Raw genomic sequence first — 15,963 nt, 5'->3', positions numbered from 1 at the left:
ATGCTCCCAGTTAAGGAGCATAACATAATGCTCTGCAGGCAGTTCCTGGTTGGGAGACACAGATGTGGCCATCCAAACAGGCAACTCCTTGCAGGAGAGCCTTCGCCCAGACACGTCAGGAAGCATCTATACGAACTGACGGACGAAGTCCAGAGGTTCATCAAACAACATCTGGACCCGACAGCCTATCGACAGGCCTTGAACGGCATTCACAGAGAGGCAGTCTCGAGTTATGTAGACTCCCGACCTGTGAATGCCGTTCTGGGCACACAACCACCAGACGTGGACAAGACAGAACTTCGTCTGCCTCGGGAGACTCGGACCACAATAGCCCAACTACGCTCTAGTTACTGCAGCAGGTTGAACTCATACCTGAGCAGATTAAGCTAGGATATTCCAAATGAATGTCCGGCATTCGGAGAGTCGCCCCATGACTCATAGCATCTCTTCGCATGCCCTCTAAACCCCACCACGCTAACGCCCCTTGCCCTGTGGACAGACCCCGTCGAGGCTGCACGCTTCCTAGGGCTGCCGTTAGTGGAGCTTGACGACAACGACTGAAGGACTAACCGATCTGGGCGGGGTTGTTGTAGCCGATACAACAACAAAAACAACCATTCATGGCATGATACCAGATAAAACGAGCTCAGCCCCTTTTAATATACATAGCATTGGCTGAAATGCTATTGATAGCGTCCGCCATCATCAGGAGAGGTCGCATTGTATTTACTAAATCGTAAGTTAAATAAGTATTTGGCGATCGCAGTGTTGTAGTGGTAGCAGTGTGCGCAACCATTCCGCACGGCCTGGGTTCAAGCCCGGTTTAACTCAACCATGAATAAATAATTTTTTTGCTCTTTTGTAATCTAGAAGTGCAAGAAAAACCCACTTAAGTCACTGACTTATGTTGTTTAAGAAATTAACCTCTATACGCGGTATTATTTGAATAGGAAGGAATGTATTGGCATACGTGGTTCTTACCCAGGATTCGCATCTACAATTAAGGAAGCGTTTACAGCAAAAAAGTTATGTTTGAAAAAAATTTGACATGTGTGATTTTTGAAATGGCCGATTGAATTGTAAGCATCTATGCTCTTTTCTTTTTTGGTACACTTCCCTTGGCCTTACTCAGTTGTTCCTAATAATTACAATTTTGTTTTAACATTTTTAATATATGTACAAGCTTACATGTATCTGAATGTAAGTACATAAAACACTCGTATTTGTGTACATTCATAACATTTTTTTTTTCATATAAAACGGTAAATATTAAAAAGAAAAATTTTGCAATAAAAAGGCTTGAGTGCCAACAAACTATGCTAATCGAAAAATCGGAAAAATGCCAAAAATTGGCAAAAAAAAATAATTTTTCATCTTTTGTTAGCTGTTCAACCAGCTGCCAGCTTAAACGGAGGACAATAGTCTGGTGACAAACTTTAGTATGATAGACAAATGCATTTTACACTATTTTTTGCACTGTTCCATTGTTAAAATTTCCATTCAATGAACGACAAAAATATCATCATTGATTAGTGGTATTGATATAGGTATTTAGTTTTTTCAGTATTTTAACTATAAATTTTGCTTTATTTTCTTATAAAGTTTTATATTAATAAATACATAGTAAATACATAAAAATATTTGAATACATACATATTATCGACAATTAAATTTGTATACCATGAAATTGTTAGTACTTAATCGGGAATAAACAACTATTGAACCTAAAGAACACGATATCCAATAATTTTAAATTTGCCTTACTATTGAAACATTTTTGCAAATAAAAACAAACATTTAAATACTTATTCTACTTGTACCTACTCTTATTTCTAACCTCCAGTGATGCCTTGCATGTAGATATCCTGCACCGTTGGTATGACGTGTTGGAACTGCCTTCGTTTCGGTATTGGCTGCACATGTGGTAAACGTGTACCATTAAGAGCATTCAAGCTTGGTGTGAAATCATCATTGTCATCGTCATCGTCGGTGCTTGCCGCCGTTAAATGCCCCGACTGGTCATATTCAAAGTGTACTCTTTTACGCTTCACTGGCTCCACCGGTTTCCGCCATGCAATTGTTTCTGTGTGCTTATCGTTTTGTTTGGCTGCGCGCGCGGCAGCTGCCGTTTCGCTTGTCGATGGTCTTACATCTAGTGAAGAATTTTGCGAACTATCTCTACTCATTGGGAGGACTTCATAAGTAGCTAGCGATATTGGTACATTCGATGGTTCCAAAACTACACTGCTATCATCACTAACAATCAGTGATGCTGAAGCTGCTAAGTCTTCTCCTCTAACGTTATTGTCTCGATTCTCTTTATCTTCCCCAACATTGATGATATCCTGGGATGGTCCACGCAGTTGAAAGGGTGCATTCTCTTTCACAATGCCACGCAAATGTTTGGTGCGCGGTGTGCGGTAAACCAAGCGATCGAAATCGTCCAGCGATGAGGAAGACGATATTGCAAGTGATTTGAGTTGATTTTTCTTTTCAATAGCGCATCTTATTTTGTATTCATAAATTTTTTCAAGACTTATAGCACATTTGGCACAAACTAGACTTTCCTTCCGAAAGTCTACTTTACGTTTGCGCGCGAATTCCAAAAGTTTCGGATTGCTGATAACTACACCTTCCCCATCTAATAAATGGCCGTCAGAAGAAATGGCACACCTTTCTCCACGAATTCGTACCATTGCCCTAAATGTAATTAAATTAGCTCATATTATACAATTTCACTTTATTTACAATTCCAATTCTAATCGTTGCTAGACGAAAAAATTGCATCAAGAAAATGCATTTTGACGTCGTTGCGGATATATTTGAATGCAATCAGCTGACGGTCACTGAACGTGCGCTTTTGTGTGAGCGAGTGTTGCCGTTTAATTTTCGTACTCTTTATAATAACGGGGCCGTACGTATGAGGGTTGATAGATGAATTGGAGAATTGTATTAATTTTGCGATGAAAATCGCTGTACATAAAATTGGTTGTGGAGCAAACAGAGAAATAAGAGTACATTTCCGCAGCAAGCTTTTCAAGCGTCTGGTTCTTTTCAGGCTTTCAGCTACACAATTCAGCTAAAAAGCGCTGAACGCCTCAACAGGGAGTCGGTAACGTCGATAACTATGTTTAACCGGAGATTAGTGATAACCAGACATTGAGTAACCGGCCCTTAATATTTGTCCTCGATTGACAATTGAAAATTATGTAGGGGAAGGCATATTAAACAGGTAGTAGGTATCAGCAGATCAGCTGTTTTGATTTGTTTTAATTAGTTGTTCTCTAAATATTAAATATTCTGTCCAATATTTTTACTTTTCTCCACAAAAAGTCTTCATTGGTAAAATGTATTTGCATGTGAATCTCTAAAAAAGCGGTTAAAAACCAGCCTTTACAATGTTTGCTTAACTAAGGAGAAATAACGTAGATAACAAGAAGGGACAACTCATTAAGGGTCTTCATCAAAAGTGATAAACTCTAGATAAACTTGATAAAGTGATAAATTTATCATTTTGATAAATGAACTGTCAAACTTTGTATGAAAATCTATTTAACCAAAGTTTATCACTTTATCAAACGACTTTGGCGGATAAATATATACATTTCAGCAAAATTCAAGCCTTACAAGTAGTCGCTTTCGCTATGAGCATGTAAAACCAAATGAACACAATGCACGAGGTAAGAATGAAACGTAACTACCCATATACATAAGTTAGATAATAAACAGTTTTATGCAATTATTTACCAAGGTGCGTTCATGAAAGAATGCGGATAAACTGATAAATTTAAGCAATTTATCCCTTTATCACTTTAGATGAAGACCCCTATTATAATTGTAGCGAAAGTGAGTAACAGGGGCATGCCTTCTCTTTTCATCCAATCAAAAAAAGTACTAGGGCAAAAGGGAAGGCATGCCCCCGGTTACTCACTTTCGCTATAATTATAACGAGTTGTCCCTTCTTATTATCTACGTTCTTTGCTCAAGAGCATAAACGCTGATTATTGGATCGGATATATTGACGCTTCTGGAATGAAACAAATTTGCAAAGAAAGAAAGTCATACAAATTCTTAATTTTTTGTATTTCAATTTTTTATTTTAATTTTTGTATATGTACATATGTATGTATATTTTACATCTCCAACTATGATATTTAAAAAATTTATACTATTTTTTGACACTTTAAGAAACCAGAAGCAACAACAAAATATAAGTAAATGTTGTTTTTGTTCTAATGCTACTACTTGTACCTTGATGTGGGTAATTAAAGAATCTTGTTGTTGTTGTTGTTGTAAAGGCTACTGAGCCCTACCTAGATCGGCTTGTCCCAGGAAGTGCGGAACTCCAACTGGGTTTGTCCATATGGACAAGGGTCTTATTTGAGTTGGGATTTGGGGGAAAGATATGTCTCGAGTCATGGAGTGACTCTCTGCTTCTGGCGGGAGAGCCCGTGAAAGGCGGCGAAGTTCTGTTGTTCCGGTTGGCTCTGTGAAGCCGTGGAGGTCCCTTTCCTGTGAGTGGCATTTGGAGCAACCAATAGGAGCCACGAACTATATGGTCCGATCTCATCTAAGGCGAGAATAGGTCATTAAGTGGCTCAATCCCCTGCATGAATTGCAACTAACCCAAGTGAACTTCAGATGAAGCCTTTTTTAGCATAAGCAGCAGTACAAATTTTCTTATGAGGGGGTTGGACTCGATGCCAAAGACAACAGAAGGGTTCAGTACGTCCCTGTGTTGCATCAGGAACAAAAATCCCCAGGGCTTGGAGAGTAGTCAGGGTGAAGTTTATACCGAAAGCTGGAAAAAGATCTCACGTCTCTCCCAGGGATTTCAGACCAATCAGCCTCTTCTCGTTTTTGATTAAAGTTCTGGAGATTGCTAGCTATTGCCTCTCGGGAGCTTGCACACAATTGTGACGTCGATTGAGGAAGCCTTCATACATAAAGATCCCCTCGATATTGATACTAACGCGGCAATAGTCACATCCCTGAGAAAGCTTGCGGTCGAAGCGGACCTTGATAGGCTCATACACTGCATAACCAATGACAGAATTTTCGCGGCGAAGTGGGTCACCATCCAGCGTGTGGTAAACAGGAGCACACCCCTGGGTGGTGGCTTATCGCCTATTCTCTAAATCGTGATCGTAAACGACCTGCTTCAGGAATTGCCGAGTAGTACGTGCCGAGTGATTGCCTATGCGGATAATGTACCATGTTTAGTGACGAGCAAATTTTTGGATACCTTCTGGGACTTAACTCAGTGGGACTTCAACTTGGTGACTAGATGGTCACTAGGAGGTATAAGGTGCGCCAGTAATAGCCTCTAGAAGTACGTTGTAGGAAGCGACTTCAATATCCAAGAAAGCTATGAGACAGAAGTCTCTAAAGCTGAGGGACTTCTCGATATAAGCGACCAAGCTATGAAGTGCGGTGTTCGTAGTAGATAGAATTTACTCTTTCGCTATTCCTATTGGCTATCAGACAGTAGACGATGTCGATGGTTTCAGAAAAGAAGCTGATAATAATATCTTCAGGTGTCGTAAGGGCAAAGGGGGAATGCTGGTGGGCCTAAGGTCCTTGGGGTTAATATGTTATGGCTTTTGGAATAAAGACAACCGGCTTTGAAAATATGTGAACACTATTTCGTAGACCCCACCTGTATCTTAGTTAGTTGTGCAGGCATTAACTTACTTATATAAATTTATAAAGTCGCTGAGTCATAGCTGGTCAAAGTCAAAAATTTGAAAATTTTTGCAATTTTAAAAAATTAATTTTTTCAAACCCTGATATCGACCCGATTTTTTTTAATCTGGAACTTTTCGTAAAAGATTTTATTTTGTACGAAAATAAAACAAAATTAAGGACAACCCTACTATACAGCTCGGTAATATTTTGGATAATTGCCATTATAAATACCTGCATGCTTATGTTAATAAACTACTTTTAATAATCCCCTCTCTTGCCTGATATTGTTTAATAAGCAATCAATTAAAAGTTATGTTTGTTTATATACTTTCAGAGTACAGTCTCGTTTTTTTGTTAAGCAAATGCAGTATGGCTCAGATAAAAGTAAATTAATTGCAATGGTTTCGATTGCCAATGGAAGTAAAAGTACAATGGCGTACTTTAAAGGACTGTTATAAATTAAATTAAAAAAGAACAAATGGAAACTTGTATAAATTCCTTCAAACATACAAATCTACTTATAAATACAGCAATTAAGTAAATTAAATAAATTTAAACTAAATTCAATTAAACGCAAAAAACTCTAAATAAAAACTCTAAACAAAAAAATTTAAGGTTACTATCACAACGCAAAAAAAACCGTAATTGTCTTCCAAACAAACAAACCAACCAAAAAGAAAACTCCATAAGTCCAAAAGTTCACCACACGAGCAATGGAAAAACTTGTGGAAAAATACATCGGTAACAACAAAAAACGTCGAAATTTTCAAGCTAAACTCCAAGAAATACCCGAAACAGTAGCAACGACCAAGAAATATACTCTGACACACCGTACCAGAAGTGCAACACTCAAGAACCGCAGTCACAGCACAATTACGAGAAACAACGAAAATTCTGAACAACAACAAAAGCAACAATCAAAGCATCGACAAGAACAAACTCCAAGCCAGCAACAGTATTATGTGCGAAATGCAGCCGCTAAAGGAACAATACAACAACAACCACAGCTAACGCCCACTGTCGACTATTTCCGCTTTTCCGCTTTGTATGCACTCGTAGCGAATTCGGCTACCGTTGCCACGTACAATATGCGTGACGCGTATGCGTGCGTGACTACCTACGATGGTGTCAACAGCGACGGTGGCGCCGACGACAATAGTGGCATAGACTATATGCCACATCATCATAGCACACGACAGCGGCGTATAGCTGCAACGACCGCTATAGGATTGAGCCGCAACCATATAAGCCTTACACGAAAATCGCAGCTTAGCAACAGAGTTTTGCGAGCCGCATGCCTACGAAGTGGCACTCGTCAACAAAATGTTATATCTGCTGCTGCAGCCGCTGCCGCGGGAGGTGTCTGTAGTTGCGGTCTCTTCAATACGATTGGCACTGTCGCCGGAAACGGAACAAGCTTTGCTGGTGGTGGCGGCGGCCTAGATAAGCGTAGTCTTTTCTATTTGACGCTCGTATTTTTCATTTATTGTGGTGCCATGATGCGCGCCTCTGTGGCGGCGACAGCCATTGCTAATGCGACACATAACAATAACATAAGTGACAGCGACGAAGATAAAGCGCCAATAGCAGCGACGGCGGCGGTGGCGGCGTCCTTGACACCAATCGCTACTCCTATTGAAAGCGTAATGTTGATTGATAGTAGCGTGCAAGATTCGATAGCATCCACAACAGCATCAACATCTGCTACGTTACCATTACCTGTCATCAACTTGACAGCTGCTATTGCGCATAATGTTTCATTATTAGCCGAAGCGGAGTCGCCGCCGCCGCCGCCACCGTTGCAATTTGTGGTGGACGCGTTCGCAAAAGATCTAACGTATATACAACGCGTTGCAAAGCGCGATACCGCTCATGTGCCTGATGATGAGGATGATTCCGCTTATCATGACGACGAATTTGATGAATACGAGGCTTTAATAAATAATAGATCTGGTGAGTAAGAATGTCTTATATTCGCAGAATATTAATTTTTGGTTTCGGTTTGAATGCGATTTTTTCTACTTCACGCGCGAGATGAGATTAATACCCATGCACCAGCGTTATTTTCTGCTTCCTACTAACTCGTTTTTTAACTCTTACCTGGTCGTGTTTGCTTCTACTGCTGCAAATAATGGTTTAGGCCCCGCTTTCCTAGCTAATTCGTCGTAAATTGAGTTTAGAAGACGCAGCAGCGGTCCGGAAGCTATGAGAGCCCTGATTAAGCTCGGAGTCGAGAACTACTTAGTAAGGCTCATCTCCCGTATGCTGCACGACTGAACTGTCACAGCGGAATGGAGCAATGCCTCTATCCAGCGCAAAGTGAACAAGGGTACCTTCCATCCTTTCTCTAGATAGTCGTGATAAACGATGTCCTGGAGAAGTAAGAAAGGAGACGGATTATGTGACACTAATTTTTAGAGGAAAGTTCTTAGACACTCTGTATGATCTTATGCAAGGGTACTTAAAATTGGTCACAGATCGGTCTGCTTGCTACAAATCATGAAAAGATGGAGTTCGTACTATTTACCAGGAGGTACAAAGTGGCTCATGCCCAACTTCCCTCAACAGCAGGTGTTTTACTGGCTCTCTCTGACAGGGTCAAGTTCTTGGAGGGGAAGTTATCATGGAAGCCAAATATTGAGGAGCCAGTAAAAAAGGCATCAGTGGCTCTTTAATGCTGCAAAAATGCCATGGCTATTGTCTGGTGGTATTCTTTAATCATGTTAGAGCGCGCGAAAAGGGCGGCCCTCGTTGTAATCAACGGAGCGCTCCGGACCACTCCTACTCGGTCGCTAAATGCTATGCTCAGTGTCGCATATGTTGACATTGCGGGCAGAGTGGCGGCGGTTCGCTCAGCCATTAGACTCAACGTATGCGCACTCAATAATTCTCAAAAGCTTCGACTTTCTGCCAGAAGAAATGGATCGGAGTGTTCCGAGGCTGGCCCCAAATGGATCCTTTTCCACGCACATCCTTCCAAGGGGCGAATGGGATAATGACAGTTTTTGGAGTAGAGGTCCAATAAACATCTTCACGAAAGGATTAAAGCTGAACGGGAGAGTTGGAGGAGGTGTCTATTTACTGTCAGCAACTCGCAATAAATCTTCATACTGCCGGATCTCTGCAGGCGAGGCAGCCGATTGGCTACGAACCAATGTTTTGCCGACTAGGAGGGTAAATATCTACTCTGATAGCCAAGCGGCGGTATGATCGAAAGTGGTCGGGGAATGCCTGAACTCTCTCTCAACCGCTTTAGAATACTTCCAAATGAAACCAATTTAGGTCCCAGGATACAGTGACATTACTGGAAATGCAGGGCTAATAATTTGGCTAGGAAGGGCACCCTCGAGGCCATCACCTCGGATAGGGCGGGCATGGGAGTTCCGTTGGGAACCTGCGGCCTGCTGCCAGACAGATGGGCTCACAGTCGTCTCAGCGAGCGCTGAACGAAAACCCCGACCTGCAAAGTTGCAAGGCCCTCCTGGCCGCTTGTTGACCGCAGTCGCTCAGGTACGCTTTTCCAGCTGGCTAAGCGCCAGTTATCGATACTTACAGGTGCACAGATCGGACACTGTCGTTTAGGAAGCCACGTGGTCGTCACGGATAACTACTGCCGAAATTGTTTAGAAGACGAGCTGGAATTATCTCAGCTGCCCGGCATTAGCTAGACTAAGGTTTGATCACGCATTTCATCAACACTTCCGGCAAGCTCTCCGAAAGTGGACATGAGCTGCTTGCGAAACTTTGTTTTGAGCACCTAGCGCTCTCTTAGTTTAATACAGAGAACGTGTATTTACCGTTAAAAAGTTTGAATAAAGTGGTAACACAATGGACAATCTAATTAATGTCTAAGTGAGTCCCTCGGGGTCTGCCACAATAACCTAACCTAACCTATTCATCTGATTTCCTAGTTCATATAGCGTCGAGGAAAAATCTACAGATGAGTTATAGGGTTGCCATTCGCTAGCTTTTGTTTTGAACAGGTTTGCATAGAACACTCATTCTTGGCTATGCTCGATAAGAAGACTATATTTATTTAAAAATAATACTTGTACATATGTATGTACACTTATTTGCTGTATGACTTAAAATATCTATTAGTATACATAAGTACATGTGATTGTAATATTTTTATTTCAGCAAAAGGCAAATACATCGGTGCTCCCTGTTTTAGTGACATGACGTGCGAAACTTCATTACTGCATGTCACGTGTGATAAGGAGACAAAAACCTGCGGCTGTGAAAAAAATTACCCAGTACAGCTTGGACTAACCAAAGGTTGCGACAAGCGTAAGTTGAAGGATTTCGGAACTGAAATTTATACATATAGACATCTGAGTGAGTGGAAGATCGATTCAAAAACGCCATATCTCAACATATTTTCAATATATTTTCAGTTTTCTGAGATTGGTCGACCTTCCACTTAGGTTTCGATATGTACACGTGTGTCTTTATGCAACATATGTATGTATGTAACTTCCGCTAATTGCTCCAAAAATTTATTTTACAGCTAAAAAACTGGGCGAGCAGTGTTTCTACGATGAAACTTGTATGTATAACGATGAAAACTCCCTTTGTGTTCAGGTGCGACACAATGCTATGTGTCAGTGCGCACATGGTTTCCATTCTGTAAGTCACACAAAGCCAACTCGTCGCGTTTTTTGTACGAAAGGTGAGTTAATAATGTCGGATTTCCACTAGACGTCACAGATCACAAATTTGTTTTATTTAAATGTTGGGTTTAAAAAAAATACCCGTGTCATTACGTTCATAAAAATAGTCACTAAGTTCGTTTCCACAAGGTTAAGGGGCAAACATTTTTTGTAATTTCAATGCCTAGTGGAAACTTGGCATACGCTTAGTAAGTGCATTAATGTACTCTATGGTAGCTAAAGGATAGTATTATTTTTTCCCAAAAGTAAGATTTTTTTATAGGAAATTTAAGCTTTAGATTCTAGAGCTCATTAGATCATGCCCTGCACTTTGTAGAATGGGCTTCAGTTTTCTGGGTGACCGCTTGCTCGATGGTCTTGTCAGTCTAACTATGATCTTATCGGAAGAGCTGTTAAAATTTGTTGAAGCTTCTGAATAGGCACATGGTTGACTTAAATTTTGTTTGAGTGGCTGCCACTCTGAGGTGTGGGTGATGCGTACAGTACCACCTGTCAATAATAAGAAAGTCGAACATCAAAGGGTCTTATGGACTATCCAGAGTAATCCCACTGTGAGTTTTATTATTTATTTCAAACTACTACCAGGTAGACCGAGCCTTGCTCGAAGTGCATATACTTTTTAAAGTTTTTAAGATTTGTATATCAAGTACTGGTCATTTGGATAGCTTTAAAAAATATTTTGGAAATAAAAAAAAAAAATTTGGATTTCGATATCTATTAAGTAAGTAAATTTCTTACTTTAAAATTTAGATGGCAACCCTATTTAGAAATACGCTGGAATGAATAGTCCATATCTTGCGCGTATATGCATTGTGTAAAAAAAAAAAAAAATGCGGAATGAAATTACCAAAATAAATAAAAAATAAAAAATTTTTATTACATAGAAGTGTGGCAACCCTGATCGAAAATATTTTCGGACCAAAGTTCTCAACAATGCCTTTCATTTGATATCCATATTGCGAGGTTTAAGATAAATTGTGTAGAATCGAAAATAAGTGGCAATCTTGCACTATTATCCTAAGGGATAACACTTTGTATATAGGGAAAGCTTTGTTTAAAAACCTTCTCTTGGTACCACTGAATAGTAATATTTTACCTATTTTTCTAAACAAAAAATTAAATAAATATGCGATTCAAAGTAGGTGTCAACCCTATTAAAAATATTTTTGAATTTGGTATTTTTAAAATACCTTCCATTTGGTAGCCATATTATGATGTTTTAATTAATTTGTATCACCAGGCGTCAATTCCATAAAAAAGGGTAGGTGGAATAAAACTTTTTCCGCAACTTTTTCCGCCTTTCCGACTGCAAATTTAATATGCGTCTTAAGTGTGAGCCCAGTATCGGAAACGATGTCTAAGTATCTTTAGAGATTTTGGCCACTTTTCGTAACTTCCTGCTGTTGATCAGGACTGCCTCAGTCTTCTGATGCTCTACTCCTGCTTCTGTCAGCCAATCGCGTACCCGAAGGATTGCTGAGTGTGTCCTGTAGGATTTGCTCTCAAATCTGAAGCTGTTTCTCCGATTCTGTGAGCGCAAGTTGTTTATTGAGGTTCCAAAGCAGAGTAGGAGTATTGCAAATTCCACCTGTGAACACTCCCGCCACTCTTGAAGAAGCGGCTTCCTGATGCCTAGCGTTATATGTATTATCATTCCAGATATATTATCACAAATTTATAAAATCTACAAGATTAAAATAAGATCAATTTATAGATTGTTACTTGTATTTACAGACTTAAAGGAGCTAAGCTCTGATTTGCCTACGCTACTGGGTGTCTCAACGGGCATCGCAGTGCTAGCCGGACTCATCTGTATGGTATTACATCTGTTCAGTAAAACGAAGTATCCACGCCCGCGAAACTTTGGCGATGCTAATCTACCGCCACCCATTATGTACTCAAGTGAAACAGGTATGTCCAGAAATCGATTGAAACTTTTGTAGTTTATAAAAATATAAACATTGATCAATATTTAATACAGCTTAAAATGCTAAAATACTTACATCTGTATCACATCATAATTCACACAAACACTTCCCTCCTTCCTTTGTATTGTCCAATTTATGTTCTAGAACCTCCCGATTCCATCGATTTACCATTTAACTCACTCGTCACTTTTGTCTACCTTTGAATCTGATATGCCTTAACCGATTCCAGGTATACCATTGACAGTACAATCGGGTCGTCCATCATCGCGTTCTAGTCTCCGTTCGAGCGGCTCAATCGGTTCCTATGGCAATCGACGTGCTTCATCCGGTGGTGCTACAATTGGCGGCGGCCACGGTGGTGGGCATGGTGGTGGCGGAAGTAGCGGTACGAAAGGCATACTCGTCTCTACATCACGTACAGGTGCGGCTAGATCGGCCGCCATATTGCTTATATCGTGTCATTTGACGGAGCTCGCCAAAGAGGCAGCATTGCGCACCACAACGTCGCGTCAAACTTCGGGCGCTGGCTGCAGTGCGAATTCGCGCGACAATCTGGATGAGAATGGCTCGGGCGGTGGTGGTGGTGGCACAACCGGCGGCAGCGGCAGTCGCAGCTGCGACAGTACATTGTCAATGACGCGTCACCTGCAGAAGCAGTTGAACCATCAGCGTCATTTGCTAAGTCTTGAGCTGTCGCCGGCAAAAACGAAAAATAACGATAGAATTAGAACATTGTTGGGCATTAATGGAATTGATAATTATAGAACCGATGACGATGATGAGTTAAATAGTTTAGATCATAATCACCTGCAAATTGGTGCATTGCCGACACCGGCCAGTGAAACGCCTAGATTTGCGGTAAACATACGCTATCTCTCTCTCAAATCTTTCACTGTCACTGTCACTGTCTCTCTGTGTCTTTCTCGCTCTATTGGTCACTCGATATATCGTACTCTAACTCTCTCTCTCTCTTTATTTATTGAAATACAGACACATTTACACATACATACATACATACTACCGGCACAAAATACACAAACGCCCGTACACTTGCCGTCAACAACACTACTCAATTGCAATAGTACTTAGTAAACTGCCTTATTTGCCCTATAATGTAAGGTTTATTTTTTGTAAGGATAACACACAAAGCAAGCTCTCGAAATTTACTCGAATGGCATTCGATTAGATTAATATTTAGAGAAGGAACGTAAAAAGTTACCGCGATCAAGGAGTACCTATCGTAACCAATCTCTATTTGGTTACGGGTCTTCTTTGGTTCACGTATCGTTAAGTAACGTCGCGAGGTCCCTTGGCTGAATTTTATTTAGCTCATATGCTGCTAGGTACAATGATGCTAGGCAGCAAAGTATAAGCTTAAGGCATTTACATGGGCACATTGTGTACTCAGTCGTTTCCTGTTCTGTTTCGTAATCCTGTAGTAGGCAGCAAGAACGCCATAATGATTCTCACTTCTTTCTGATACTTCTTAATCCACGATCCCGCTATGTTTCGGTACACAAATGAGTTAAATACAATTTCTGGATGCGATCAGTGTTAAGAGCTTTGAGGTGAACTGGTGTTCTTCTAAGGCTAGGAGCGTCCCCCTTTTTTTCAGGATATAAACAGATGAGTTTCTACAAACCGTCTCAGACATACAATGCATGAAATGCAAAGATTCCGAGTATGAAGTTTTGTAGCCCATTGAATTCTAGTTTAATAAAGTACAAGTTTCAAATGTCTAAAAATTACCGTTGATTTTTTTCCATTTTATTTATTTTTTGTTGAAGATGTTACGGTTTTCTTACATATAAAAATAAATTGTGTATTCGTTTGGCTGAATTTCCACTAGGCATTAAATGGCAAATGACAAAGTTGGACATTAAAACATATTCGGGTCATTACGGTTAAAAATTACATAATGACAATACACATGGCATTTTTTTAAATTACATATATTTTTTGTCATTTCAATGCCTTGTGGAAATTCGGCATTATTTTAAGACTTAAAAAATGTTTTCGCACTCATAATTATTATGAAAATACTTTCATAATATAAGTCTTAAAATAAAAGTCTTCGAGGACTTTAAAATATTTATCTCTCTGATAATTATTATAAAAAACTTTTATAATATAAGTCTTAAAATAAAAGTCTTGAAAGACTTAAAAATACTTAACTCTCTGATAATTTTTATGAAAGGACTTTTATAATATAAGACCTTGAATAATAATTATAGATGACTCGAAAAATATTTATCTTAATATAATGATTATTGATAGACTTTTATTCTTTTCTCTTATAATAGTTATGTCTCTGGTATTTCCATTAAAACGCCAAATATATTGCAAATTCGCATAGAAATAATACTACACATTTTACTTCTAATTGTATACTTTGCGTACTTTTTGTAGTACCTTTCTAACTACTACAAATCTAGAAAAAGGAGTGTAAAATTTTAGCTGTTACAAATTACATAACCTTGAATTATTGAATCATGACACAAAATCATGTTTCAAACCTAATTGTTACAAATAATTGGCCATCTGGTGCCCAGACCATATATTATGATCCATTCTAGAGGCCATGGCTTGACCCTACTCGACGTCCAAGTGTTTGATTTTTGAAGCGCGCCTTTGTCCGAGTGGTGGAAAATTTCCCATTGCAATGGGTGCGTACTGCAATCGATGTGTGACTAAGCCGAATCCGCGCTTTATGCGAATGGAATCTTGGGTCTGTTGTGCCATCAGAGCTCATCACAAAAATCTCGTCCAGCTCTAGTGTTCCAATGAAACCAATCAGTTGCGAAGGCGGCAAAGAGTGAATGTGCGTAGCCTATGGCCACAACCCCACATGTGTTTTAATCTTCCTCTCGCAACTGCATCGAACTCCAAACGAATGATTCTGCTGCCATATCGCAATAATGGCAGGAGTCATCTGTAATAATCCACCGGACTTGCAATGACCGGTTAGTAGACCTGTTATAAATCTAAGGCTTGTATTTTGGAGGATGATTAGTTCGCCTAGATCTCTTGGTCAGTCGTGTTCTCCCAATGTACTCTACTGAGCTGACGTTTTTCTGTTCTTAACTCTTTCCTGATGGTATGAGGTGCCCACTGCGAAGAAGGGTTCTGATCATGTAGTCCCTTCTCCTACTACTCTATCAGCCTCTTTGTTGCCTTGTATACGTTTGTGGCCCGGGATCTCCGTCCGTTGTACAGTGTTGTCTTCACCCAGGGTGTTCAATCCCACTGCAAAATTCAGATAATACACGTGGTTTTGATCTCACACGAGAATATGGCTTTTAGTGTAGTTTGACTGTCGCTGCAGATGGCAATGTGCTGTCTCCTTAGATGTCTCTGTAGAGTTACTTCTGCACAAACACTGATGACATATCCATCCTCATGTAGGCCATATTGTACATATGTACATACATATATATAGTAGCCGACACTGTTGTCGAAAAACACATTAATTATTTTTTTTTTTAATATTATTATTATTTTTTAATTTATATAATTCTAAACAACCTGTAGTTTCACGATTTGATTAGAAACCTCGCATTCCTAAATATTTCATGTACACTTAAAATCTTAATTCCAAGTGCCAGCTTAAGCTAACTTTAGTGATAAAGTAAGTTTAAGCTCACAAAGCCGCAGTGTTAAAGAAATAAAAAAAA

At 39.7% G+C, this 15,963-nt stretch overlaps 2 protein-coding genes across 3 annotated transcripts in view; one reads left to right on the top strand and one right to left on the bottom strand.

Annotated features, from left to right (window-relative positions):
* Window positions 1-1,649: 1,649 nt before the first annotated feature.
* Window positions 1,650-2,947, bottom strand: LOC118739423. Its single transcript, XM_036470726.1, has 2 exons — window positions 2,749-2,947; window positions 1,650-2,700 (listed from the first exon to the last, which is right to left on the bottom strand). The coding sequence occupies exon 2, from the start codon at window positions 2,694-2,696 to the stop codon at window positions 1,833-1,835; it is 864 nt and encodes a 287-aa protein (XP_036326619.1). The 5' UTR covers window positions 2,697-2,700; window positions 2,749-2,947; the 3' UTR covers window positions 1,650-1,832.
* Window positions 2,948-6,330: 3,383 nt separating this feature from the next.
* LOC118739420 overlaps window positions 6,331-15,963 on the top strand; it is a gene marked incomplete at its 3' end in the record, with an annotated part of 23,258 nt that continues 13,625 nt past the window's right edge. Inside the window, 5 exon segments of one of the 2 annotated variants that reach the window (XM_036470722.1) lie at window positions 6,331-7,641; window positions 9,829-9,978; window positions 10,199-10,360; window positions 12,096-12,272; window positions 12,519-12,710. In XM_036470722.1, the coding sequence (XP_036326615.1) occupies window positions 6,402-7,641; window positions 9,829-9,978; window positions 10,199-10,360; window positions 12,096-12,272; window positions 12,519-12,710 (1,921 nt within the window). 2 annotated transcript variants of the gene reach the window in all.

Source organism: Rhagoletis pomonella, unplaced genomic scaffold (genome assembly GCF_013731165.1).
Source record: "Rhagoletis pomonella isolate Grant_MI unplaced genomic scaffold, Rhpom_1.0 Rhpom_scaffold_00005, whole genome shotgun sequence".
Classification (NCBI taxonomy): domain Eukaryota; kingdom Metazoa; phylum Arthropoda; class Insecta; order Diptera; family Tephritidae; genus Rhagoletis; species Rhagoletis pomonella.
This window is presented reverse-complemented; position numbering and strand designations above follow the sequence as displayed.